General features: G+C 34.8%; 1 protein-coding gene across 3 annotated transcripts in view; it reads right to left on the reverse strand.

Annotated features, from left to right (window-relative positions):
* The window catches only part of LOC150100882 (SUMO-activating enzyme subunit 2-like), a 252095-nt gene that overhangs the window by 128614 nt on the left and 96109 nt on the right, over positions 1–27372 (reverse strand). For 2 of the 3 annotated variants that reach the window (XM_090402201.1, XM_090402203.1), the window contains exons 9-10: positions 16100–16199; positions 5503–5654 (exon numbers count right to left, since the gene is read on the reverse strand). In XM_090402201.1, the coding sequence (XP_090258327.1) occupies positions 5503–5654; positions 16100–16199 (252 nt within the window). The remainder of the gene's footprint in view (positions 1–5502; positions 5655–16099; positions 16200–27372) is intronic. The other variant, XM_090402202.1, reaches the window with a different exon arrangement.

Below are 27372 nucleotides of genomic sequence, written 5' to 3' on the forward strand. Positions count from 1 at the left end.
GGCCATCCAATGAACTGGCAATTTTTGAAAATCTACGCCTTTCATTGGACGTGGTCTTAATGACCGATTTATGAGCAGTGGTTTTAACATCCGATCTCCTAAAGCATTTGAACAAAATAGATAGTGTTAAAAGTACTTTAAATTCGAGACTCTTGTCATTCAAATAACGTCTAACTTCTGGCACAAAATGTTTGTGGAACCACTCAGTGAAAATATCAATGGTCACCCAAGCTTTTTTGTTGGCCATCCAATGAACTGGCATTATTTGAAAATCTATGCCTTTCATTGGCCGTGGTCTTAATGATCAATTTATGAGCAGTGGGGTTTTAACATCCGATCTCCTAAAGTGTTCGAACAAAATAGGAGTGTTATGCGATCCTTTGCTGCTTTGAACCTACCAACAGTTTTTTGCATTTTTGATACATAAGTTCTGTTTGGCATTTTTTTCCAGAAAAGGTCGGTTTCATCCATATTCCAAACTTGTTCACGAGTGTAACCTCCATCTTTAATTATTTTAGCAAGTTTTTGTGGAAATGCTTTAGCAGCTGTTTCATCAGCAGAAGTTGTTTCACCTTTAATTTTTATATTATGAAGAGCATGTCTTTTAATAAACTTAGCCAGCCAACCATTGCTTGCATGAAATTCATATTTTTTTCCTCGATTGAGATGAAGTATCTGGCTGCAGTTTTTTAATCTGTTCATAAAATCTCAATGCTGATTGCTTGATGGAATTTTCGTCAACTGGCATTCTTTTTTTGTACATTATCTTCTATCCACACCACTAAAGTTTTTTCGGCCTTTTCTAAAACAATATCTCTTGTGTATGATGATAATTTCGCACTCAATTTTGTACCAGAACATACCGCTTTTCTAATAGCCTCTTCATTTTTCTATAAAGAAAAATGAAGAGGCTATTATGATTATTTCTTAGCAAAATTATTAATTTTATAACACGATTTTTATTTTGATTTCACTTAAAAATTGCACATGCAAAAAATGCAGTAACTGTGTTGTCTACTCAAACACCAAATTCAAACTGCTAAGAACTGCTTTTTTATGTGCAGTCACTTATGTAATTTGGGGAATTCCTAATAAGTGAAATTTGTAAGAATTTTCTAAGTTGATACGAGAACCAAATTCAAACTGCAAACAACTGCTGTTTTTTTTTTGTTTATATTCACAGTCAGTTATATAATCCGGGGAATTTAGAAATTTCTTAATTGAAACGAGAATGCAATTCTACAAAATTCTCAGAATTTTCTTGAATTACGGATTTTTTCCTAACTTGACTTTAGGTTGGTCACATAAAAGTGAATAAAAATCACATAACTCCGAATTCGCGTAAAAAAAAATTCGCATAAAAAAAGGTTTAGGCATACTCTACTCTACTTCAGCTTTCTTTCCAACATTTCAGGTGTCGGATGGCTTTTTTCTGCGTCTAATAATGATGTACTCTTCACTGCATTCCTCTGATATACTTTTTACTTTCTATCACTTCTTGTTACATTTAATAATCTTTTAAAGTAATTACTTCAAACATCTAGAATATTTTCAGTTTTCATGGCATCTTTTATCATCATTCCTTTCACATTTTGCAGACTTCACCACATGCTTAAATTAACATTCTCTTCCGTGTTTGCCAATGAGTGTCCAAGGTTTTATTCTTGTACAATTTCATTTATTTCTTTTTGAACAGTTAAATCACACCAAAAAATTCAGAACTGTGTGGTAATTATACAACCAAATAGAGAAATTAGGTTAAAAGCGCCATTTATCTGTCCACTAAAAAGGATGTAACACTGATAATACTCTTCCAGAGTAACATTACATCAAAAGAAATGAAAAATGGAAAATCACAGAAGAGAATTTTATAAAATCCCAATAGAACTTAAAAAATATGCAGGAAATAAATTTAACCAAAGATTTCTTACGTTAATAAACAAAATATATAACACTGGAAAAATACTCAATGACTGAAACCATGCAGATGTGGTTAAATCATTAAAAAAGGGAATAAGAATAACTGTACAGAGAAATAAGTTTATTAAACACAAGTTATAAGATATATGCCAAAATAGTGAAGAACAGAATCAATCCTATTCTGGAACAAATTATAAATGAAGATCTTGCCTACAGATCCTATGTTCACTCTTGAACTGAGAAAAGGAGGAGAGAGAGAAATATATATATATGACACTGGTTAAGTGGAATAAGAGGATGGCTGCTGGACAGATAAAAAATGGTATATGGAAGGGCAGAATCTTGGCAAAACCAGGTGACTAGTGGTGTGCCACAAGGATCAGTGCTGGGGACCATTGCTGTTTAATTCGTACATAAATTACAATAGGAAATAACCTGAAGGGAAATACTCAGTTGTTTGTTGATGATGCAAAATTAGGTGAAGTAACAGTTAATCAAGGTGATGTGCAGGCTGATTTAAATATGCTGTCAGTATGGGCAAAAGTTACTGTCAAGTTAAGGTCAAGAAATGTAAAGTTATGCATTTTGGGGTAAATAGATTACAAGCCATGTATCACATTGATGGCACTGTACTCCTGGAAAGAGATGAAGCTAGAGATTCAGGGGTAGTTTAGAGCACATATTGCTAAGGTAGCGCATAAGATTGCTTGACTATTGGATTAACATTCAATAACATTAATAAGTTGAAATAAAGAAGTTGTTAATCCTCTTTATAAGGCCTTGATATGCCCACATCTGGATTACTGTGCTCAAGTCTAGTCCCCAGGGTTTCTTGGGGATGAGAAAGTGGTGGAGAGGATTCAGAAGCGAGTGACCAAGATGGCAGTGGCCTGTGAAATGTTCAATATAAAGATAGATTGAAGGTGTGTGGATTGCAGAAGTTGGTTGGCAGGAAAAAAAGAGGGGATATGATAGAAACATTTAAGTTGCTTAAAGGATTTATAAGATAGATGCAGGGGAAACATTTCAGCCTTGACTAGAGGGACCAGAACAAGGGGGTTCTTGGAAGGTCCTGAAAGTTGAATAAAGGTAGTAGGGGTGTGAAGACTAGATTTTTTTCTTGGTGAGTGATGAATGAGTGGAATGGATTGCCAGAGTTCGTTGTGAGTGCTTTGTCTGTTAATGGATTCAAGGAGAGGTATGATAGATTGTGTCTCCTGCAATGAGTCTTCGGACTCCATGGAGGTGCCATATAATAATAATAATAATAAATATATATATGTATGTATAACATCTAGCATTCATAGATTATAAAAAAAAAAAAAAGTTTTGATAATGCAGTTACTTTTTGACATCAGAATCTGAAGTACTATTCGATCACAGAATCCAAGACCCCTGACTGGCAATGTGCCAAGAAGAGTCAATTCATGTTGAAGGGGAGAAAGAAATAAGGCAATGTACAAATTCGTTACCAACATGCAAAATCAAATGCTTTATACGTAAAAGTTTCCAACTGTTGCACAAGCAAAATAATTACTACATTAAAAACTAGAATTTTCATAAAAGAAAAGCTAATTTTCCGACATATAATAATAAACACTCATTCCACAAAACGCATTGATTACCCTATTATCAAAATGGATTCACCTTCTGACATGCGCAGAAGTGTTGAGGGGTCTCGCATCTGTTGTCACACAGTAAAAGGATTTAGCGTCTCCTATCTCCAGTATTATTTGGAATATATATGAATGAAAATCAATGAATGGATGTTAACCAACAAATAAGGAATACAAATAGAAAATTTTATCTTAGATACCCTACTCTTTGCAGATGACCAAGTGATATTTGGAGCAATTGAGAACAATTTACAAAATGCTGCAAATAAATTGCATTTAATAATAAAATGCCAATCTCTCAAGAAAAAAATAAAATTATGGCATTCAAAGGAAGAATGTATATCCAAACTAAAACAGACAATAAAATAATTGAACAAGTCAATTTCAATTACCTGGGCCATAAATATCAAGTTACATTGATGATTTACATATTTCTAACAAAATTAACAATTCTCCCAAGTAAATGAAATTATAAAACAGCCAGCAACAGTCACAAAAAGCAGAGTAAGAATATATATTTTATCAAAACTAACTATCATATGGTAGTGAAGCATGGACAATATGAGAAACAGATAAGAAAAGAATCACTGAAACAGAAATGAAATATGAGAACAAGTTCTACGTGACTAGATATAAACAGAAATGAAAACATACTGAAAGAACTGAACCAAACACTAATAATCAAAACGATACAAAAATACAGAACCAAATAGATGACATGACAGAATACCAAGGAAGAGAATGAACTACAAGCCAAAGGGTCAAAGAAACAGAGACAGACTGACGAAATGCTGGGTTGAGACTGAAAGAGACCACCTGGCTTATATTTGTGAAAAGAGGAAGTAGTAGTTATAGCTTCCAACTAAAAAAAATAATAATAATTAAAATGTAATAAAGCCTCTAATCATAACTTAAATCTCAAGTTTAAAAAAAAAATCAAACATTTCTGTTATTGCATCATTTGTTTTACTTATCAGTTCACATTTCTGTGCTCAAGAAATCTGTTATTAAGTCGGAATCTTTCCATGCAACATTCTGAAGGGTAAACAGGATATTATGAAATAGCTATTTTTTTTAGACAGAGCTCAGAAGCATAACTTAACTATTCTCATTTGGCACTTTCAAAGCAGTATAAAGGAGAACAAACATATGTAAAAGATTCGATGCATTTAAAGCAAAGCTGGTTATTCGAAATCTACCCAGACTGAAATTGTATCCATTTCTTCCATGCTAGGGTGAGTTAAGCTTTCAGGTTAGGAATTTACATGCATTTTCGCTGTGGCATCCTCTCTGAACTGTCTGTAGATGTGTAGTTATTGGACCAAGAAGAAACATCCTAACAACTTCATATGAGACTAGATTTTTCAACTCATCTTTAGTTGAAAGTTGTCTAAGGTTCCTTGCATCACTAATGAGAATTGAACATTGGTTTTTAACTAAAGGGAAAGAATCTTCATTACAGCCATAGAAGATAGCTGACTCACGTGGAAATGCAGGTCAGCTGTCTCAGAATTCTGGATGCTAAAAGGTAGGATAAACAACAGTTTACTATAATCTGATAAAAACATTTATGTACATATAAAAAATTGAAATTTTATTCATAAATAAAAAAAATGGTTAAACAATAAGTAATTTTTTGAGTAATCATAAATGGCTACCCAGTCCAATATTTTTTAAACTTTTACATTATTACATACTGCTTAATGTATCAGGTGGATACTATGATCTTTAATTTTTTTTTTTTTTAAAAAAATTGTTTGTAATCCGTTGCTTAATGTTAACAAATATCAAACCAATGTGCTTAATATTAAGCAAAACATATTGTAATAGTTAAACAATTAGTTTAGGAATTCTTAAATCATATGAATAGGACGATTCATAAAATAAATAATTTCCATTAAAAAAAATAAAAAAATAAATAAATATGACACTTCTCAAAGCATACTTGAATATAGAAATTACTGACCTTATCCCAAATTAAATGATGGCCATTATTTACAGACTGAATACTTTTCTTCAACGAATATAGGCTATTCTCAAAAATAGCAGCACATTCTCTTATACTCCATATTTCTTGATCTTTCATTCCTGGTTGACTCTGATTACTAGTACCTGCAACTATAGTTGTGAAATCAAAAATGCAAATTGTTGGAAATGTCTAATGTTTATGGCAGCATTTTTAAAACTTATAAGAGAAAAAAAAAAGAGCTACTAGAAGGAAAATTTTTATATCCCTTATTCATATATGACCACCAAATTTCTGATATAACTGAGAGGAGACCTCCACATAGCCTTTAAAGGAATGTGGAGAACCGACCAGGGCTTCTGACCTAATGTCCAATCCTCACCTTCTCGTGGTGCACCCTGTTGGGTATCTACTTTGATACTGAATGAACGAGGATGGGCTGGCAATTTGGGATTTAGCCGACCAAATTGTATTCTTATTGGTTAAACCAAAATAAAAAATGATGGTACAACATGACAAAATTTCATGCCGGGCAGGGGCGTCGCCCCGTTACACAAGCCCCCCTTTTTTTTCGCCAGGGAACCAGGGCAAACAGCGAAAAGTCAGCTACTGGAACAAATCTGAAAACAAACCCCAACTCAACATCACCAGAGTTACAGATCGGTACTATCAACGTAAGAAGCCTGAATGGCAAAGAAATGGAGCTAGCTGAGGAATTAGATAAGTACCAGATCGACATAATAGGGGTGACTGAAACAAAAAAGACCAAAACTGGTGAGATCTTTCTGAGCAATAAATACAAAATGTTATATTAAGGCAATGACAATCAAGGAAAAGAAGGAGTAGCCATAGTATTCAACACAAAACACGAGGCTAATCTTCTTGAATGCAGTCAGTCTCAAGTAGAATAATGTGGGCAAATTTGAGAATGGGGATCTGGACAATGAGACTTATTTGTGCCTATGGTCCCACAGAAGGTTCTACTAAGGTAGAAGTGGAGGAATTTTTTGACGCTTTAGAAAAAGCAACTGACACAATGAAAAAGGAAAAGTTGGTCCTTGTTGGGGATCTAAATAGCAGAGTAGGAAATGATTGTCAGACATACAAAAATATTTGCAGAAAATTTGGAAAAAAGAGCAAAGCTAATAATAATGGCAAATATCTGTTGGATTTCTGCTCAGGACATCGACTGGTTATTACTAATACCATGTACCAACATAAAAATGTGCATAAATTCACATGGAGAGAAGAGGCTAAGAATAAGAAAAGTCTCATTGACTATGTTATTGTTGATAGTGATGTTTTCTCCCTGGTGCAGGACACCAGAGTGTACAGAGGATTTGAAATTGGAAATGATCACTATTTAGTCTTGAGCAGGATAAAATTGAATTTCATATTGAAAAGAATAACATGGAAGAAAGTTTTAAAGCGAATAAAAGTTGAGCAGCTCTCAGATGTGAACTGTAGACTAAAATACAGAAAGATTATTGAAGAAAAAATGAAAGAGTTTGAGAACAGGAATCAAACCTTGGAGATTCAGTGGCAAACTCTGAAGAAAATATTGATTGATTCTGCCAGAGAGGCATGTGGTGAGGTTGTCTGCAAGGATAAAAAAAATCAGAACTCCCTGGTGGACATAGGAAGTTAAAGAGGCAGTGAAGGAAAAGAAGAAAGCATATCAAAAGTTCCTGGCAAATAAGTCAGCTTTTACTCTTACAGAATACAGAGACAAATGTAAGAAAGCTAAACAGTGTGTAAAACTAGCTAAACAAAAGTCATGGGAGGATTTTGGCAAGAATATAGAAAATAAATATCAAGAAGGTGGCAAAATATTCTGGAGGTTGTTGAAGAAGTTTAGGAATGGAGGAAAGAGTGCTGTAAAAGGAGTTAGAGATGATATAGGTGACATGAAAACAGGAGAAAAAGATATCCTTGAAGTATGGAGTAATTACTTTGAAAAACTGCTAAATGAAACAAGCAGTGATGACAGCACAGTGATAAAAAACGCTCACCAGGCATGCAGTCAGGAATACATATTTATACTTGAAGTAGAAAAAGCCATCAAAGGCTTGAAATGTGGAAAGGCAGCAGGAGTAGATGATATTTGACCAGAAATGCTGAAGTATGGTAGTATAAAAGTCTTGCAGTGGCTGCACTGCATAGTTCAGAAAGCCTGGACAGAGGGGCGAATTCCCGATGATTGGAGTAGAGCTCTCATAGTACCCATATATAAAAAGGGAAATAAAACTGAATGTGAGAATTACAGAGCTATTTCCCTACTGAGTGTTCCTGGCAAGATTTATGCAAGTATACTTGAGAAACGGTTGAGAAGAATTGTGGAAGAAAAGCTTGGTGAAGAACAAGCTGGATTCAGGCCAAATAGAGGCTGTCAGGATCAGATCTTCACTTTACAACAAATAGTTGAGAAAGCCTGGGAATATAACAAAGATATGTATTTAAATTTTGTCGATTTGGAAAAGGCATATGACAAGGTGCCAAGAGAGAAACTATTCAATACGCTGCAGTTATATGGTGTCAATGGGGCATTATATCAAGCAATACTTAGTCTTTATTTGAGTTGTAAGTCAGCAGTTAGAATTGAAGGAAGTACAGGAAGATGGATTAATGTTAAATCTGGTGTGAGACAAGGATGTACATTATCCCCTCTGTTATTCATTATCTATATGGATCACATTATGAAGGAAAGTGGTATTAAACCTGATATCAAAATTGAAGATGCTAATGTCAGCTCTTTGCTTTATGCGGATGATGTTATACTTCTAAATAAATCCGCTACAAGTCTGCAAGATTCTCTGACTAAATTGAATAGCTGTTGTAATAGATATGGTATGAAGGTCAGAAATAAAAAGACAAAGACAATGAAAATAGCAGAATCATTGAAAATGTGAACTGTGTTGTGAATGGAGAACCTGTGGAACAAGTATTTATTCATTCTGTTATTCATTATCTATACGGATCACATTATGAAGGAAAGTGGTATTAAACCTGATATCAAATTTGGAGATGCTAATGTCAGCTCTTTGCTTTATGCGGATGATGTTATACTTCTAAATAAATCCGCTACAAGTCTGCAAGATTCTCTGACTAAATTGAATAGCTGTTGTAATAGATATGGTATGAAGGTCAGCAATAAAAAGACAAAGACAATGAAAATAGGCAGAATCATTGAAAATGTCAACTGTGTTGTGAATGGAGAACCTGTGGAACAAGTAAAACATTTCAGCTACTTAGGCAGGATTTTTACTGAAGATGGTAAATTAAATATAGAAATAGACAACAGAATCAGCAAAGCTGGTATGGTGGGAAGTCAATTGAATAAATTCATATGGAGTAAGAGAGAAATTAGTCGGAACACTAAATTAGCTGTATACAAGACAGTGTTCGAACCAGTTTTAACTTATGGATCTGAGAGTTGGGTCAGAAGTAAAACACTTGACCAAAGACTAGAGACCGCAGATATGAGTCCTGAGAAAGATTCGAGGCGTGAACAGATGGCATCAATGGCAATATCATATTAAAAATGAGGATATTAGGAAAGAACTTGACATTGCCAGCATCCAGGAATGCGTTAGCAGAGCTAATCTCAGGTGGTATGGTCATTTAAATAGAATGGGAGAGGAAAGATTAGCAAAACAAGTGTTCTCTGCCAGGTTGGCAGGAAAACGACCCAGAGGAAGACCAAGATACAGGTGGATTGATACGGTACAAAGTGCCTTAGACGATAGAAATATAAGATCTGATAATGTTGGAGTCTTGACAAGTAACAGACTGATTTGGAGGAAAATTGTAGATAGGAAGTTAGTAATGATGTAATTTTTTCATGTAGTACTGTCATATCCTGTACACCCCTTGAGGGTACATGGCAGGAATTTGATGATGATGAATTTCTGATATATGAGGTGTGACAATTCCCAGAATACACGTTCAGAACTATATATTAGTGTATAGTTCTGGCTACTATCGCCTTCAAAGTAGTCGCCTTGTGCATTTATACACTGGTTTAGACGGTGTTCCCATTTTTGGAAACAGGCCTGGAACTCTTTTTCTGGGATACTCTCGAGTTTCTTTATCATGTTATGCTAGATATCAGCGATGTCAGAAAATCTACATCCTTTTCATGCAATCTTTAATTTTGGAAACAGTCAGAAATCACAGGGAGTTAAATCAGGTGAATTAGCAGGATGACCTAATTCAGTAATAGATTTTTTTGGATAAGAAACTCTCTTATGATGAGCACACTATGGCTTGGTGCATTGTCGTGATGGATGAACCACTTGTCAGGCCATAATTCAGGTCTTTTTCACCGAACAGAATATCCTAATCTTTTCAGCACCTCTAAATAGCATTGTTGGTTGGCCATTTGTTCCCATTCAATGAATTCATAGTGGACTATTCCACTGTGATCAAAGAAACACATCTTGAACTGTGAACATGACGTGTGCTTTTTTCGGACGTGGCAAATTCTGGGTTTTCCACTGCATGCTCTGCCGTTTTGTTTCGGGATCATACTGGAAGCACCAGGTTTCATCACCCATAATTACTCTCGGAAACGTGTGCTTATTTGCAGAAAGATCAGTTGCAACTTGAAGCCACTGCTGCTTCTGTTCATCCGCCAAGATCCGAGGCACAAACTTCGCAGAAATGTTTCGCATACCCAATTCTTCAGTTAAAATTACCCTGACTGTTTCTCGATTGATTTGCAATTCATCAACCATTAATCGCACACCTAATTGTCTGTCAGGCTGTACCAAATCTCACACTCTGTTCACATTTGCATCTGTCATTTTTGTTTTTGGCACATCTTCTCGCCCACCTTTTGAATCTCTTATGCCAATCAAAGACACTTGAATTTTTCAGAGCATCTACACTATTGTTTTTGCAATAGCCAACTAGCAAATGGACCGGCTTGAGGTTTATGCATGCAATAGTTAAAACATGTACAATGATGATTACTCACATCACTCCAACCAAATCACCACACGGGCAACACTACGCGGCCATTCCGGGAATTAAATTGTCATACCTCATATACCCTTGGGGATGAAAAGGCTACTACACTAATACTGCAAGAAAGTTTACATCATTACTAACTTCCTATTAACCATTTGCCTCCAAATCAATCTCTTATCTATCAAGATTCCATTATTATTAGATCTTATGTTTTGGACTGCTATGGCACTTCTTACTCTATCAATTCCTTTAGATCCTGGTCTTCCTCTTTTGCCTGACATGCTGGCAAAAAAAATGCTTTGCTAACCTTTCTTCTTCCATTCTGTTTAAGTGACTATACTACCTTAGATTACCGCTGCTCACACATTCCTGAATGCTAGCAATATCACATTCCTTCCTAATATACTCATTTTTAATGTGGTTCTGCCACTGTCACCTGTTCGCTCACCTAATCTTGCTCAGAACTCTCATATCTGTGGTCACCAATCTTTGATCAACTAATATTTCTAACACAGCTCTCAAAATGCATGAGTTAAAACTAGTCTGAACACTGTCTTGTATATAGTTAGTTTAGTATTTTGACTAATTTCTCATTCATAAATGTATTCACAAATGTATTCACTTTTGCAACCCACTATACCATAAGTTTGACAAAATTCTTTGTTTCTATATTTAGTTTGCAATCTTCACTAAAAAAACTGCCTAAATGGCTAAGATGTTTTACTTCTTCTATGGGTTTTTTGGCATACAGTTGATGTTTTCAATGCTTTTGTCAATTTTCATGGTCTATCATTTTTTATTGCTAATTATCATTACAAATTTATTACAGTAGTTATTCAACTTATGGAATCTTGCAGGACAACCACAATCCGGTGTAACAGTGGGGCTAGTAATTGCAGCGTGCAACACAAGACTAGGTAGACTAAGGGGGTGCTTAAGGGTCAAAGCTGTATAACTGAGAGGAGACTTCCATATAGTCTTTAAAGGAATGCAGAGAACCGACCAGGGTTTCTGACCTAATGTCCAATCCTCACCTTCCCGTGGTGCACCCTGTTGGGTATTTACTTTGATACTGAACGAACGAGGATGGGCTGTATTTTTCGCTAGGGAACCAGGGCGAACAGCGAAAAGTCAGCTACTGGAACAAATCTGAAAACAAACCCCAACTCAACATCACCAGAGTTACAGATCGGTACTATCAACGTAAGAAGCCTGAATGGCAAAGAAATGGAGCTAGCTGAGGAATTAGATAAGTACCAGATCGACATAATAGGGGTGACTGAAACAAAAAAGACCAAAACCGGTGAGATCTTTCTGAGCAATAAATACAAAATGTTATATTCAGGCAATGACAATCAAGGAAAAGAAGGAGTAGCCATAGTATTCAACACAAAATACAAGGCTAATCTTCTTGAATGGCAGGCAGTTTCAAGTAGAGTAATGTGGGCAAATATCAGAATGGGGAATTGGACAATGAGACTTATTTGTGCCTATGGTCCCACAGAAGGTTCCACTAAAGTAGAAGTGGAGGAATTTTTTCAGGCTTTAGAAAAAGCAACTGACACAATGAAAAAGGAAAAGTTGGTCCTTGTTGGGGATCTGAATAGCAGAGTAGGAAATAATTGTGAGACATACAAAAATATTTTGGGAAAATTTGGAGAAAAGAGCAAAGCTAATAATCGCAAATATCTGTTGGATTTCTGCTCAGGACATGGACTGGTTATTACTAACACCATGTTCCAACCTAAAAATGTGCCCAAATTCACATGGAGAGAAGAGGCAAGGAATAAGAAAAGTCTCATTGACTATGTTATTGTTGATAGTGATGTTTTCTCCCTGGTGCAGGACACCAGAGTGTACAGAAGATTTCAAATTGGAAGTGATCACTATTTAGTCTTGAGCAGGATAAAATTAAATTTCATATTGAAAAGAATAACATGTAAGAAAGTTTTAAAGCGAATAAAAGTTGAGCAGCTCTCAGATGTGAACTGTAGACTAAAATACACAAAGATTATTGAAGAAAAAATAAAAGAGTTTGAGAACAGGAATCAAACCTTGGAGATTCAGTGGCAAACTCTGAAGAAAACATTGATTGATTCTTGTTTTCTTCCTGTTTTTGGTTTCCTTTAAAATTTTGTTCTAAAGTATGTCCAAAGTCTTCCCAGCATTTTCTTTTCTCTTCTTTCACTAAGGTTTTCACTTTATTTCTTTGGTTGTTGTATAGTTCTCTATCAACCTGCAGCTTTGATGTTATATCTCTCTTTCACAATTGCTTTTTCTTTTTAATTTCTTCTTTTAGTTTTTCAGTCCACCAGGGTGTTTTATGTTTCTTCTGTTTATTATTTAATGATACACCACACATTTCTTTGCTTGTTTCTAGAAGTGCTTTGAACCTGTACCATAGGCTTTCTACATATATCTTTTTCTACTTTTTTCATCTTCTTTTCTATTTTACTTTTATACTCAATGACTGTTTCTTCTTTCTTTAGTTTGCAGTTCTTTATCTTAACATTTATTTCCTTGCTACTTTTTTTTCGACATTTTTCAACTTTTATTTTATGGATTGTTTCCAATACTAATAAGTAGTAGTCACTGCCTATTTCAGGACCTCCATAGACTCTTGCATTTTTTGTATACTTCCAGTACGATATGCTTATGATGGCGTAGTCAATTATAGCTTCTTCATTTCTACTGGGCTCTTCCCTGGTAAACTTATGGATTTCTTTATGCTTGAACATAGTATTCGCTATTACTAAATTATTTGTAAGGCAAAGATTGATTATTCTTTCTCCATTATTATTCCGGGTTATTTCTCCTTCTGATCCTAACACTTGTTTCGTTTCCTCATCTACTTGATTCCCTACCCGGCCATTAAGGTCTCCTAGTAGTATGATATGCCCTTGAACTTCTTCGATTGCTTTTTTTGTAAGAGTTTGAAGAATTCACCTTTAATTTCTTTATTAGCATTATCATTTGGGTCATATGCAACAATTACAGTGAATACTTATCTGATTTAAAATCTATAGTGACTGTCAACAACCTTTCATTTATTGGTTGCCATTTAGTAATATATTCTTTGAGATCTGGTTTAATTATGCAAGCTACCCCTTGTTTTCCCCATTCTCTTGGGTTTATCCCTGAATAGAAAAGTATATATCCATCTTTCATTTTCTGGCAACCTTGACCTTTCTTTTTTGTTTCTGTGACTGCTAGTAGATACTACTACAATTTCTGCCAAAATTGCACTGCCCACAGAATTGCACGAGCCCAGTTCTGTTAGTGGCACTGTGTGCATCCAGCTTTCATGTGTTTATCAGTACAGAGAGAGAGAGGGAAAATGGGTTAACATGCAGTGGGGAGATTATGAGAACCGTGTAGCTGCAATAGCACTTCACAAGGTTGAAATGCAGCCACCTGTTATTTTCAACATGCAAAACACACTTGGGATTAGTAGGATGTTTGTGTATTGGACTATTAATCATTGTAATGAAACAGATGATGAATCTGATCACTAAAGAACGGGTCGACCACACTGTGTTAGGATGCAACAGTTTGTGAGGGCTGTGAAGGTATGCCTCTGCCATAATCCTGTGAGAACAAGTGATGTCAAGAGAGAGAGAGATGAACGTTTTGCAGAAAATGATGTCATGTTTACTAAATAATGACCCAGTGTTGAGAGCCTATTGTTATTCTACTGGATACTGCCGAACACCACAACTTACGTGGCAGAGGGTGATAAAATTAAAGGTACTTCTCAATCAAATGCAAACAACAGACACACCTCTTCACAGATGAGAAATTTTTCACCATCAAAGAGTCATTTAATTGCAAATGATCGGGTATATGCTCCAGGTGTTGCACAGCACAAACCATGGCATCCAGGATTCAGAGAGATCATCATCTTGCATCCATGATGATTTGGTGGTGGGGTGACGTATCAGGTGGTATCCAAGTTGCATTTTTGTGAGGAAGGAGTCAAAGCCACAGTGTATCAAGACAACATGCTGGAACCTGTGGTATTGGCTCTGAATAACACCTTGTTTCACTGTAGGCAGTGGATCTTCAGACAGGATTCCGCCTCTGCACACAAGGTGAGGACCACACAACAGTGGTTGAAGGCAAATGCACTGACCACATATCACATCACATCTGATTTTACCGTATCAATCCACCTATATATTGGTCTTCCTCTGGGTCTTTTTCCTGCCAACCTGGCAGAGAACACTTGTTTGGCTAATCTTTCCTCGCCCATTCTGTTCAAGTGACCATACCACCTGAGATTAGCTCTGCTAATGCATTCCTGGATGCTGACGATGTCAAGTTCTTTCCTAATATCCTCGTTTTTAATATGATATTGCCATTGATGCCATCTGTTCACACCTGTAATCTTTCTCAGGACTCTTGTACCTGAGGTCTCTAGTCTTTGGTCAAGTGCCGAAAATGTGTTTATGCCAGGAAAAAGGAAACCTGATCGTGTTTGGATTTCTTAGTATTATTGAAGGTAAGGAAACAAGATGCAAGTGCTTTCTTGTGGGAGATCAGAAAGAACAGAGTTTTGGGGGCATTGAAGTCTGCAAGGTCCTTGTCCCACTGAGATATAGTTAGATCCTAGATGAGAATTCAGGTTTGTCAAATGAAAAGAAGAATGGAGTGTACTGTCTTTGGCAAAATTATGGAGAGGAATGGAAGTCTGGAGAGCAGGTCATTTTTATATAAGAAGAGAGTGGGTGAAAGAATGGAACCTGGGAGTACTCCTGCAATGGTGGGGGAAATCTGAGGAGGGGAAACCATCCACCGTGACATGTAGTGAGTGACAAGTAAGAAAGTTGAAGATCCAGTTGCAAAGTGTGGAAGGCAGACCATAGGTTGGCAGTTCGCTATGTAGGTCCCTGTGCCAAACTGAATCAATTGCCTTTGAAATGTTGAGATAATGCAGACATTGATCAATTGTAAAACAGTGGCTGAAGTTGTTCTGAAAAATTATGAGTTTACTTCATAACTAACTTTTAAGAGTAATAAAATTTAAGCACATAACTTAAATTGTCAAATAAATTAACTTCAAAAACAGTTTCTTATAACAAAATTTTAATAAGAATTCGCTGGCATTACATTATTTTCTCTAATTTTAAATAAAATTATCAAATATGCATCCATTGCAAATGAAACTGCATTTCATATTTACTGCAATTTCCAGAAATTCCTGTATTTATCAAAAGCTATATTATTTATCCTAAACATTTTCATTTTTTTTTAAAAAATAATTTTGTTTATGATAAAGCAACCAAGACTACGAGGCATGTATATCATGTCTGTTAATTTGATTCATCTGTTTTGTAAGGGTCAAGAAGGAAAAAATCCTGCAATCTTTGCTTAACCTCATTCACTTGACAAACTGTTTTTAATGTTATTCAAAGAATTATGGTGAGAATTTAATATTCAGAAAAGAGTCTATGACATTAATGGAAGCTGCGACAATGAGGAATCACCATGTTAGAGTTTACTAAACCAGACAATATCTGCAAGAAATATTTGTAATGAAACATTTTTCATTAACTACAAAACATTACTACATTAAAAAAAAAAGTCATGTAAAAACATACGAAATACAAATATGAAATTAACATACCTGCATCTGGCAAATTTTCCCAATCTAAACACACAGGACATTTTCTTTTCTGCCAAAGCTTATCCATTTCTAAAAGGTAGCGGATATCGTCTCGAAAGAGCTGAAAGTAATGAGCATAATGAGTTAAAGGGATTGGACATGTACTATTTATTCTGACAGATTTTTCTTTCCCCTGCATTCATCCTTTCTCCCAAAACAAGTTAATAATCCATGTAGCAGTTTTATACATGAAGATATGTCACACACCAACTTGTTTGCTTATGCTTAGATAAAATATAGATATAAACAAATTTCATGTTATGTTAATGTAATATACTTTCTAACCTGGGGAGGGGAAGGCGGGGAGAATCTGTTACAACTATTTGTAATCGAGAATACGGTAATAATGTACAGTGATATACTATGTATAATATTTCTTTTTGAGAAACAGGACCTGCCATAGAAACAACTCATAGTATTTCCATGGATCTAGCTTCCAATGATGCAACTTCAGTAAAAGTGAAAAAGGAAAGAAACATTCAAGCAAGATTTGAGGCAGCCAAAGGCATCCTAATAGAGGAATACCAAAAGAATTACTCTTTGTTACCTGAAGATACATGAACAGGTTATACTTCATAATGTTAAAATCGTTAAGCACAAAAATAATAAATAAAACTTCAATATGTACTTACAAAGATATTTAAAAATAAACAGACAAATCTTGAACTTAATAGGTGAACTTTGTAAACACTTTTAGCTTAACAGGTATTATATACAAAATATGAAACAAAACACTTCATAACTACTAAAAAGAGAAACATACAAAAATCTGCATATTAAAATGCTCCTAGAATGCTTCTAACACATTGACTAATCTTAGCCAATTTATACTAACATACTAATCACGTATATAAGAATACAATTAAACAGGTTGGTATTTCCTAGTTCTGGGAGAAGATCACTGAACTTAAATGAAAAAAGTAGTCACTAAATGCTAAACAAATACAATTTAAAATTGAACTACAGCAGTGGCTAATCAAGTTTGAAATAAAAGGCAAATATAAGAGCTTCTTAACATGATATAAATAAAAGGACATTTGGACTGCCTGCAGAAGTTATTAAAAAGAAAATATTACATTAAAAATACCAGATTTACAAAACTAGTTTAAAGGGAAATTAGAGATCAAACTCTTTCCAAGGGGATGTTATAATCTGATAAATTGATTACTATTAAAAGCATATGTTACCTACTTAATAATAATCTTCACGACAAAAAAGTTACAAAGAGGTAACAGTACAATACCAAGTAACATTTATAATAAAAAAATATATAATAGTTATGCAATAATGTACGGTTTGTAAGACTATTTTCTTTCCCCTTTTATAAATGTCCTGACCTTTCTCTTTCTTGTTTCCCTTCTTCATGCAGTTTCAAAGAGGAATCCAGTTGTGCGGCTTCCCCAATAGATAACTGGATTTTGCAGATGGCATGAAACTTCTCAGAGAAACATCATAAAAGCCATTTATAATAATTTGGTTACCTCATGAAGCAGGGTAGAAATACATTATGCTCACATTAAAGAATCATCTTGTGCTCTGTGCATTAGGCTTTTGGTGATACCTATTTTTTTGTGAACGCTGACAATGTGAAGTTGTATGGATATATCTGCCTGTGTGAAGGATGGCTTCCTGTAAACAGAAAATTCAATATTACAAGAAGAGTTTTGATGTATTAAAGAATCCAAAAAACGGGAGACTGTTGTTAGATTCACATTCAATAGTGAACTTGATACGAGTACATAAGGAATTAATTTCATCCAGAAATCAAGAAGTTCAGCTTCAGAGTGAGACCAGATTGCACTTACTCTGAAGTGTGAGGTCGAGGAAAAATGGTGTTAGAAATCTGATCCTCTAAATGCTCCATAAAATAATCAGCCAAAGCAGGTGATATAGAGCTACCCATTGTAGTGCCCTCAATCTGCTGAAATAATTTATTATGCCAAGTAAAATAACCGACACTAAGAGCAAGCCTGAATAATCTGATGTTATCAGAGAAATCTACTTGTAAAAGCTGTAGAGTTTCTTGAAGAGGTATAATTTTAGTGTGCACAATTTATCAAGCACATGTTGGTCTGCAAGAACAGGTGCAATAAAGCCATTTGCAAATCATTTTAACTGGGACAAAATGTAGAAACTATATCAGATTTGAATGAAATTTTACCATTTCAGTAAAATTTAATTGCAGATTTAAAAGAGCCTAAAGAAAATATGGAGTGATATATATATACTGAAAGCAAACTTATTGCTAATTTAATGAATTTTTCAGAAAAAAAGATGCAAAATTAGAAAAAAAATTACGGATTATAATTTAAGTGATATCAGCCAGGAATGTAATAGTACTATTGAAGAACACTTTAAAAGTAAAGTGTTTTTATAAAATTTTAGATAGTGTTATCAAAAAGACTTATCTTGGTGTTATGAAGCAGTAAATGAACTCTGCAATTCATTTGGATTTTTGTGGAATTATCTGCATACTAACAATAGCAAATTAGAGAAGATGCTGAAAGTTTAGCTGATAAATATGCTTATATTTTCAAAGAAACTAGAAGAAATAATAATTTAAAAGCTATTATATTCAGAAAAAAGAAATTTCTATCTGAATACATTCTACAAATTTTGGAGAAAATCAACTACAGCTGCAACTTGAACAAAGTGAGGGTTAGGGATGCCAATCCCCCACCCACCCACAGTCGAAAATTCATGTAAACTTTTGACTCTCCAAAAACTTAACCACTAATAGCTAACTGTTGACCAGAAGCCTTGCTGATAATATAAACAGTTGATTATCACATATTCTGTATATTATATGTATTACATACTGTATTCTTACAATAAAGTAAGCCAGAGAAAAGAAAATCATAAGGAAGAGAAACTACATTTACAGATACCATAAGTTTAAGTAGTCTGTCTGTCAGTACCTACAACATATTGTCTTATATGATACAAAACACCGTAGATGTTATATGTATTTCTAACACTAAACATCAAAAATGAAAAGACAATGTGAAAAAGAAATTCATATTTATTTACAGGTATAGCGATTCATGCACTGATAACGAGGCAGGCACACCCAGTGTAACTTTACAGAAATACATTGTAATTTCTATCTGAATTTTTTTTGCTTTTTCATTTCTCTAAAAATGTTTCTATACAGTACCAATCCTTTTTCCACCATCTACTTTAGTTTTAAGTGAATACTCGCAACACTTGAACTCAATGCAATAGCAACAGGAGGTGGCTATGAAATTATTACAGTATGTACTACAATTAATTTTATGCAGTTATGATTTAATACTGCATCTTCACATTTCTCTCAACTGTGAATGACGCTGTGTTTGGTGTGTACATAAGTTTTGAAAATTTTTAACTTTAATAGATTGGTGTATATTTTCTAGCAGTAAATGATAAAATAGACTAGTTACGTACATTTTATGCATTCGTGACATACCAAACTATTACTTAATTTTTTCGACATATCTAGGCTATGCAGTTGGTCTGCGAGTTTTTTCAAATTGTTGCAAATTTCCGATATTTATTTGAAAAAATTCGTGTATATAAGTGGACCCACACAGTTTAAACCTGCGCAGTATTTTCAAACATTTGTATTACTTTAATAATATTTTGTACAGCATCAGTAACTGTAGTTCAAGCAGAAAGATCATTCACAGTGTACTGGCAAGAATAAAATGTTTTAAGATCAACTGTCTACCAGAATCACCTCAATAGTTAATGTATTTTGTCTATTGAAGCATCTTCAGCAAGGCAATTGGATTTGGATGATATTATTAAAATGTTTGCTAATAATAATAAAAAAAAAGTAGGACAACAATTGTAAAATATCTACAATTTAAAACTTAAAGTAATAAATAATGCTGACTTTTCCATTATGAAAGTTGTACTTTGGTTTTCATTGTTGAAATTTTGATGTAGTTTTTATGGTGATCACTAAAAATGTTTGTTATTGTGAGGAAACTGTATGACAAAATAAATAAAATATTAAAGTATCAAAGATTGTTCTGCTTCCTCCCCACTTCAGAGGGCCTGGTAAGTTCTTTTCCCAATGCCCAGCATTAGCAATAGATGCTTCTGACTGCAGATATGAGAGTTCTAAGGAAAATTAGAGGAGTGAACTTGTCAATGAGTGATGATGACAAGATGATAACTTGTCATCATCACTAAAAACAGAGCCTAAATAGCTGAAATATTTTACTTATTCTATAGGATCTCCATTCAGAATGCAGCTGAAGTTTTCTATGTTCTTGCATATTTTCATAGTGTCTTATTACTGCTGATTTTCATGCCAAATTTGTTACAGCTGTTATTCAATTTAGTTGTAGAATCCTGGAGACTTGCAGTAGATGTGTTCAGAAGTACATCATCTGCATAAAGCAAAGAAATAAGTTTGACATCTCCAATTTTAATATCAGGCCTAATGTCACTTTCATTCATAATGTAATTAATATAGATGATGATTCTTTAGATGATCATCTGCATAAAGCAAAGAAATAAGTTTGACATCTCCAATTTTAATATCAGGCCTAATGTCACTTTCATTCATAATGTAATTAATATAGATGATGATTCTTTCTTTTAAGGGTACACAGTGGTCAGCATTTATAGTGAAGAATTCATGGAGAACACACACGTTAGAATAATTACTTTCCTTAATATTAAGAAGCAACAATCAACGTTTTGACCTTTGTATTGAGGTCATCATCAGAAAAACATACATATGTACAATATATAAGCTACATGCCACTATACCATATAAACGTACAATGAATCTAAATGTTTGTTAATCATTTATCCTAGACTGACCTCTGGTGAAAAAAAACAGAACTATATTAAACAATTCTACAATCCTTTTGTATCGAGATTTTTCTTCTGTCTGAGGTTGTTCTGGTTGCTATATGGGTTGAAGATAGGTCTTCCACATTCTTAGAATAATTAATCTCTCGTTCCCTGATTAAAATAACAGGGACCTTGTTTAACCAGACAATGTCCCAGCAAGCATGAAATCTCATTATGTTACACAATCATATTATGTGGTTTTAAGCCAGTAGAGTATAATATGGTCAGCAAGTCCCAAATTGTCAGCCCATCCTCATTCAACCTGTACCCACTGGAAACTTACTAATGGAGTGCATCAATTGAAGGTGGGATTGGACAATAGGTCAGCTCTCCACATGCCTTAAAGGTGATGTGGAGGTCTCCTCCCAGTTATTTGGCTTTGATCCTTAAGCAACTCTGTTGCACTACTTATATGTTAAATATAAGCCTTCTGCATTAACTTAACCCTGGTATTTTCTTGGGACTGACTCCCACTGAAGAGACCTCAATAAAGGTAGAAATTGATCTGGGTGATCCTTCCTACAATGTTTTTGCATTATAGGATATTATGGCAACTGATATGAAGACCAGTTATAAAGATAGAACTGGCCTACTTGTATAAAAATGTAAAAACTATTTGTTTATGCTTTGGTAAAGGATTAAAACAAAAAAATATAGTTTCTCATGTATAATGTAGGAGTTGAAAGAGAAATAAATTTGTTAATATGCTTCTCAAATAGCAAATCTGAGTATTTTGAGAGAGAGACTCTTCAAAGCTGAACAATAAATGGATTGGCCAAAGTTGGTTGATGGTCTTATATTCATAGAAGAAACTAGAGGAATGATGATGATCAATTCAGCAGAACATTGTTTATAAAAATATCTGAAAGGTCAAAGTATTAATAAAACATCTACAAGAGATGTGATTGGAGTTAATCAGTGAGAGAGAAGGATTATTAATCCAATTAATCTCTTTTGGATAGCAACAAATATTACTTTGTTGCTATCCAAAGGTTTTTGGTGCATTACCTCAAATCTATGAACAGTATGCCAAGACTAGGTGGATTTGAAATTTATCAGCATTCTATAGATGAGAATTGGTGTTTTGGAGACCAAAGCAGCTATAGCTGAGATCTGCTTGTGGTAGAGAAGACTGAATTGAGAAGTCAGTCCAAGAAGAGAAAGAAACCATCTTAGATTGAAGATAATGATATTATCAAATGCAAGAGACAGTGTCACTTCCTCAGTTCACTGAGGAAGTGAAACAATAATGCATGACTGCATTTTAGTGACACAGAAGGTTAATCTTAACCCACTAAAAAAAACAACAAGGAGATAAGAACAGAACCAATGGCATATTATACTAATGGAATTATGCTAGAAGAAACTGATCAGGCTAGGGATCTTGGAGTTTCAGCAGAGAAGTTTGGGAGCCACAAAGATTGCAAATACAACTCAGAGGATAATTGCAATGCTGAAACAAGCACTAACAAATAAGAATAATGAAGCTATTTTGCCTCTTTGCAGGGCTTTGATATGACCTCATCTAAACTACTATGCACAGATCTGGTCTCCCAGTTTCCAAGGTGATGAAGAAATAGTAGAGATGGTGCAAAGGAGAGTTATCAATGAGATGTGAAAAAGATGATGTTGTGACTGCAAAAGATTATGAGGAGAGATTGTGAATTTGTGGAATATAGACAGTAGAAAGAGGCATGATATAATAGAGACCTATAAATTTCTGAAAGGATCAGATCAGAGGGAATACTAGTAGATGGAATTTTATGGAGGGTGGGGAGAGGAATGGGAGAGCATCCATGAAAATTAAGAATGGATGAATTCAAAGAAAGTGAGAGCTGGCTTTTTCAGTGGTGTGTGACTGCAATGAGTGTAGATAGTGTGAATGAATTCAAGAGAAGACATGACATTTGGTGTGAGTGATATATGGCCTCCCCTTGATGAGTCCCTGATAAAGGTATCTTGTAATAATAATAATAGTAGTAGTAGTATGAATGTGCACTACAAGGTTGGTCAAATGAAGAGGAATGAGGGTGTATTGTGATGAACAAAGGTAGTGAGAAAATATTATTCATGTAGAAGATGTAGAGAGCAAGTGAAAGTACTACAGAACTGTGAGATATGCTAATAGTAAAGTAAGCAAACTTATGTACTAGACCCAATCAAATGCCCTGGTTATGTGACTGTGTTTTAACAACCATTCTAATGCTTGATTCCAAAGGTGAGTGGTGATGGCTAGGGAATCTGCTGTGGAATGATGACAGCAAACTCCAGTGAACCTCTAGGTGCTGAAGAAGTTGGCTATTGATGTTCTTCGTGATTTTTGAGAGAGAGAACTAAAGCAAAAGCAATGGTATAACAGTTTGATGGGTAACTTATCACCTTTTGTTCACAGTAAACATGGTACATACCAGTGGTGCTGTGTGCCCATAATGGTTTGGGTGTGCTGTTATGTAACTTATGCAACCTGCACTACAAAATTCACGTCAATTTGACTGCATTTTGACTGAAGTAGGAGAGTTTTAAGAATGCATAGGACATCAGTGCTCATCTTAATTGGTCCAATTCAATTAATTGTAGGATAACTTTGAATACTTTAATTTATCAATTATTTGTAACTAAATCTGCATAGAGTGTGGGAAATTATGAAGGAGAATGCTATATTAGGTTGGTATATTGTATTTGAATTACTCAAAGGTATAAATAGGTGAAACATCATTAGTCATGTGAGAATGAAAAATGTAAAAGAAAGAATAAGTGCGAGCAGAAATACTTTCATTAATGGCAAACAGATTATCAATAATTGACAACATTTGTGATATGTGTCCTATAAGTTGTTGGGTAGAGCAAAGAGCATGTGATCCTATTAAGTCTAGACACGAATAAGAATATTTATCAGATGGCGCAGTGGGTCAAATTCTTAGCATTCCAATGGTTTTAAACCATCCAGAAGGCAAGGCAGGGTGAGCACTGAGACAATAGCACCTAGTGGCTGTGATTGGTGGCATAATTTAAATAATAAAATAAAAACTTTCGAGGAGAGGGAAAGAGACTGGTTTGAAAGTATAAATAACTAATCAATAATAAGCAGCCACTGTGGGGGGGGAGAGAATCTATTACTCTACTACTACATGGATATATATAATATATCTATGCAGAGGGGGGCCTGACATCCAGAAGTTTGGGAAGCACTGCCCAACAAGGACCAACTTTTCCTTTTTCATTGTGTCAGTTGCTTTTTCTAAAGCCTGAAAAAATACCTCCACTTCTACCTTAGTAGAACCTTCTGTGGAACCATAGGCACAAATAAGTCTCATTGTCCAGTTTCCCATTCTCATATTTACCCACATTACTCTACTTGAGATTGCCTGAATATAACATTTTGTATTTATTGCTCAGAAAGATCTCACCAGTTTTTGTCTTTTTTGTTTCAGTCACCCCTATTATGTCGATCTGGTACTTATCTAATTCCTCAGCTTGCACCATTTCTTTGCCATTCAGGCTTCTTATGTTGATAGTACCGATCTTTAACTCTGGTGATGCTGAGTTGGGTGTGTTTTCAGATTTGTTCCAGTAGCTGACTTTTCACTGTTCGCCCTGGTTCCCTGGCGAAAACAACGGGGGCCTTGTTTAACCGGGCAACATCCCAGTCGGCATAAAATTTTGTCATGCTGTACCATCATATTTATTTTGGTTTAACCAATAAGAATACAATTTCGTCGGCTAAATCTCAAATTGCCAGCACATCCTCGGTCGTTCAGTATCCGGTAGATACCTAACAGGGTGCACCACGAGAAGGTGAGGATTGGACATTAATTCAGAAGCCCTGGTCGGTTCTCCACATTCCTTTAAAGGCTATGTGGAGGTCTCCTCTCAGTTATCAGAACAAAAATCTACAATTTAATTAAAGACACAATTTGCCAAGGAAATGAAAGATTAGTTAATCATTAAACATCATGTAGTTCTGTGGATTTCTGAAACAAAAAAGGACATTTGCTTACAGCCTATTGTAGATGCTAAACACTCACTGACATACCTCAATAAATATAAACTGTTGATGCCACACATCTATCATACATTAAAGATTCAAAAAATTTCACTAACTTAAAGATATTAAAGAACCCACAGATTTACTAGCAAGCTTACTTATCAGTGTGTCCAGAGAAAAAACATTACTATTGAACAACAGCCACAGCAATAGTTCTTATGGCAATAAGAATTACTATTAGTCTTAATTCCCTTCAAAAGTCAAATAATCATCATCTCATAGGGTTCATCACTAATTCCCCTAAATTATGAAATCCAAGGTCCAATTCCAAATGGTAAGATTGTGTTGCTTCAGTTAACCTACTATAAAGTTTCTGCAAAAATTTACTATAAAAATTTATTCTGTTTCATTCTTTCATCAGCTGTATCAATCTTTCAGGCAATATCTTGCATACAGACATACCCCTACTTATACGAATCCGGAGTTATGTGGTTTTTTACATGTACGTATTCCCGTTCCGCTTCACCACTAGTGGTATGTTTCCGGCACTGGCAGCATTCGCCAGTGTCGCACATGCTGTGAACAAGCACTGACGTGTTTCACGCGTTCTCCATTCATAGACAATTTTTATAGTCCACAAACCTTGCGATTGTTTAATGTTATGTTCTTGATACAAATTTTATCACATAAAAAATAATAATGTCATCCAAAAGAAGCAAGTCCGATTCTGACATAGCTAGCAAGAAAAGAAAAATATCGACTTTAGAAACAAAATTCAACATTATTAAGGATTTTGAAGGCAGAATGAAAATTTGTGAGCTAGCAAAGAAGTTCGGTCTACACGAATCCACAGTAAGAACAATCATAAAAGAAAGGTATACAGATTTTGGACGACACAGATTCTAACAGGGAACGAATTATAGCCACAAGGCAAGGAATAAAAAAATCATTGGCTTACTATGAAGAAATTTTGCATGACAAGAAAAAGACATACCGTCAGACGAATCTATTAGATTTTATGAAACGATCGACATAGAAATAACTTTTTTTTTTTTTTTTATGTACGAAAAACTACAATTATGATTATATTTCTTAAAAACAATATAGGTGTTTTTGTAAACCTTTGGTCCCAATTAACTAATATTTTGTATGTTTGTAGATAAATTACATGCAAAATTATACCCCGAGTTATGAGAATTCGATTTACGCGTTTTTTGTAGGCCCCACCTACCGCGTAACTTCGGGGTATGACTGTATTAAAATTCCATATGTTGCTTTTCCTTATCTCTTTAAATAACATTACTACTACCACTTCCTCCACTATAGAATGCACTCTTTAGGGAAAACTTTAAATAATGAATCTTTCTATCAGATTATCATAGTAACAAGGGTAATAAAAATTCTTTACTGCAAGCCTCCATAGTTGTCAGAAAAATGATGCCCTTTGGTTGGAAAGACTAGGTTTGAATCTGATCCATAACAATGAGGAACTTTAGAAATTTTCAAAAGATTAATTAGCCAGCCTCATAACAGTGGTAGCAGGGTCCCCCCACCCCTCCTGATAAGTTGGATTTTCATTCCTGTAAAACAGACCAATACCAGCCAGAGGATATTAACTGACATATATGGCAGACTATGATATAGGATTAACTGCCCTATTGCAGCATCCATTATGTTTCTATAATTCTTCTGAAGTATTAATTTAATTTTTTGGTTGTAGGGTATTTAAAAATACAGTTGACTTTCACTAAAACAAACACATAAAGGTGATATGCTATTCTGCATAAAATTTACTATAGCGAACTACCCATAATACTATTCCTATAGTCCTTACAGGTTTGCTATATTAACTGTACTTAGATGATAATCAAAATGCTGAATCAAGATCTATTTTACCTCCACTTCATTTTCAAGTATATTTCACTATACAAATTAAAAAATTAAACTATGGGTCAAAGCTGTATAACTGAGAGGAGACCTCCACATAGCCTATAAAGGAATGCAGAGAACTGACCAGGGCTTCTGAATTAATGTCCAATCCCCACCTTCTCGTGGTGCACCCTGTTGGGTATCTACCTGGATACTGAACGAACGAGGATGGGCTGGCAATTTGGGATTTAGCTGACCAAATTGTATTCTTATTGGCTTAAACCAACATAAAAAATGAAGGTACAATATCACAAAATTTCATGCCGACTAGGGCGTTGCCCAGTTAAACAAGGCCCACATTGTTTTCGCCAGGGAACCAGGGCCAACAGCGAAAAGTCAGCTACAGGAACAAATCCTAAAACACACCCCAACTAAACATCCACAGAGATCAGTACTATCAACATAAGAAGCCTGAATGAAAAAGAAATTGAACTAGCTGAAGAATTAGATAAGTACCAGACTGACATAT

The sequence above is a fragment of the Typopeltis vanoorti genome, chromosome 12, assembly GCF_054136105.1.
Source record: "Typopeltis vanoorti isolate ZY-2024b chromosome 12, IOZ_Tvanoo_1.0, whole genome shotgun sequence".
In the NCBI taxonomy this organism is placed as follows: domain Eukaryota; kingdom Metazoa; phylum Arthropoda; class Arachnida; order Uropygi; family Thelyphonidae; genus Typopeltis; species Typopeltis vanoorti.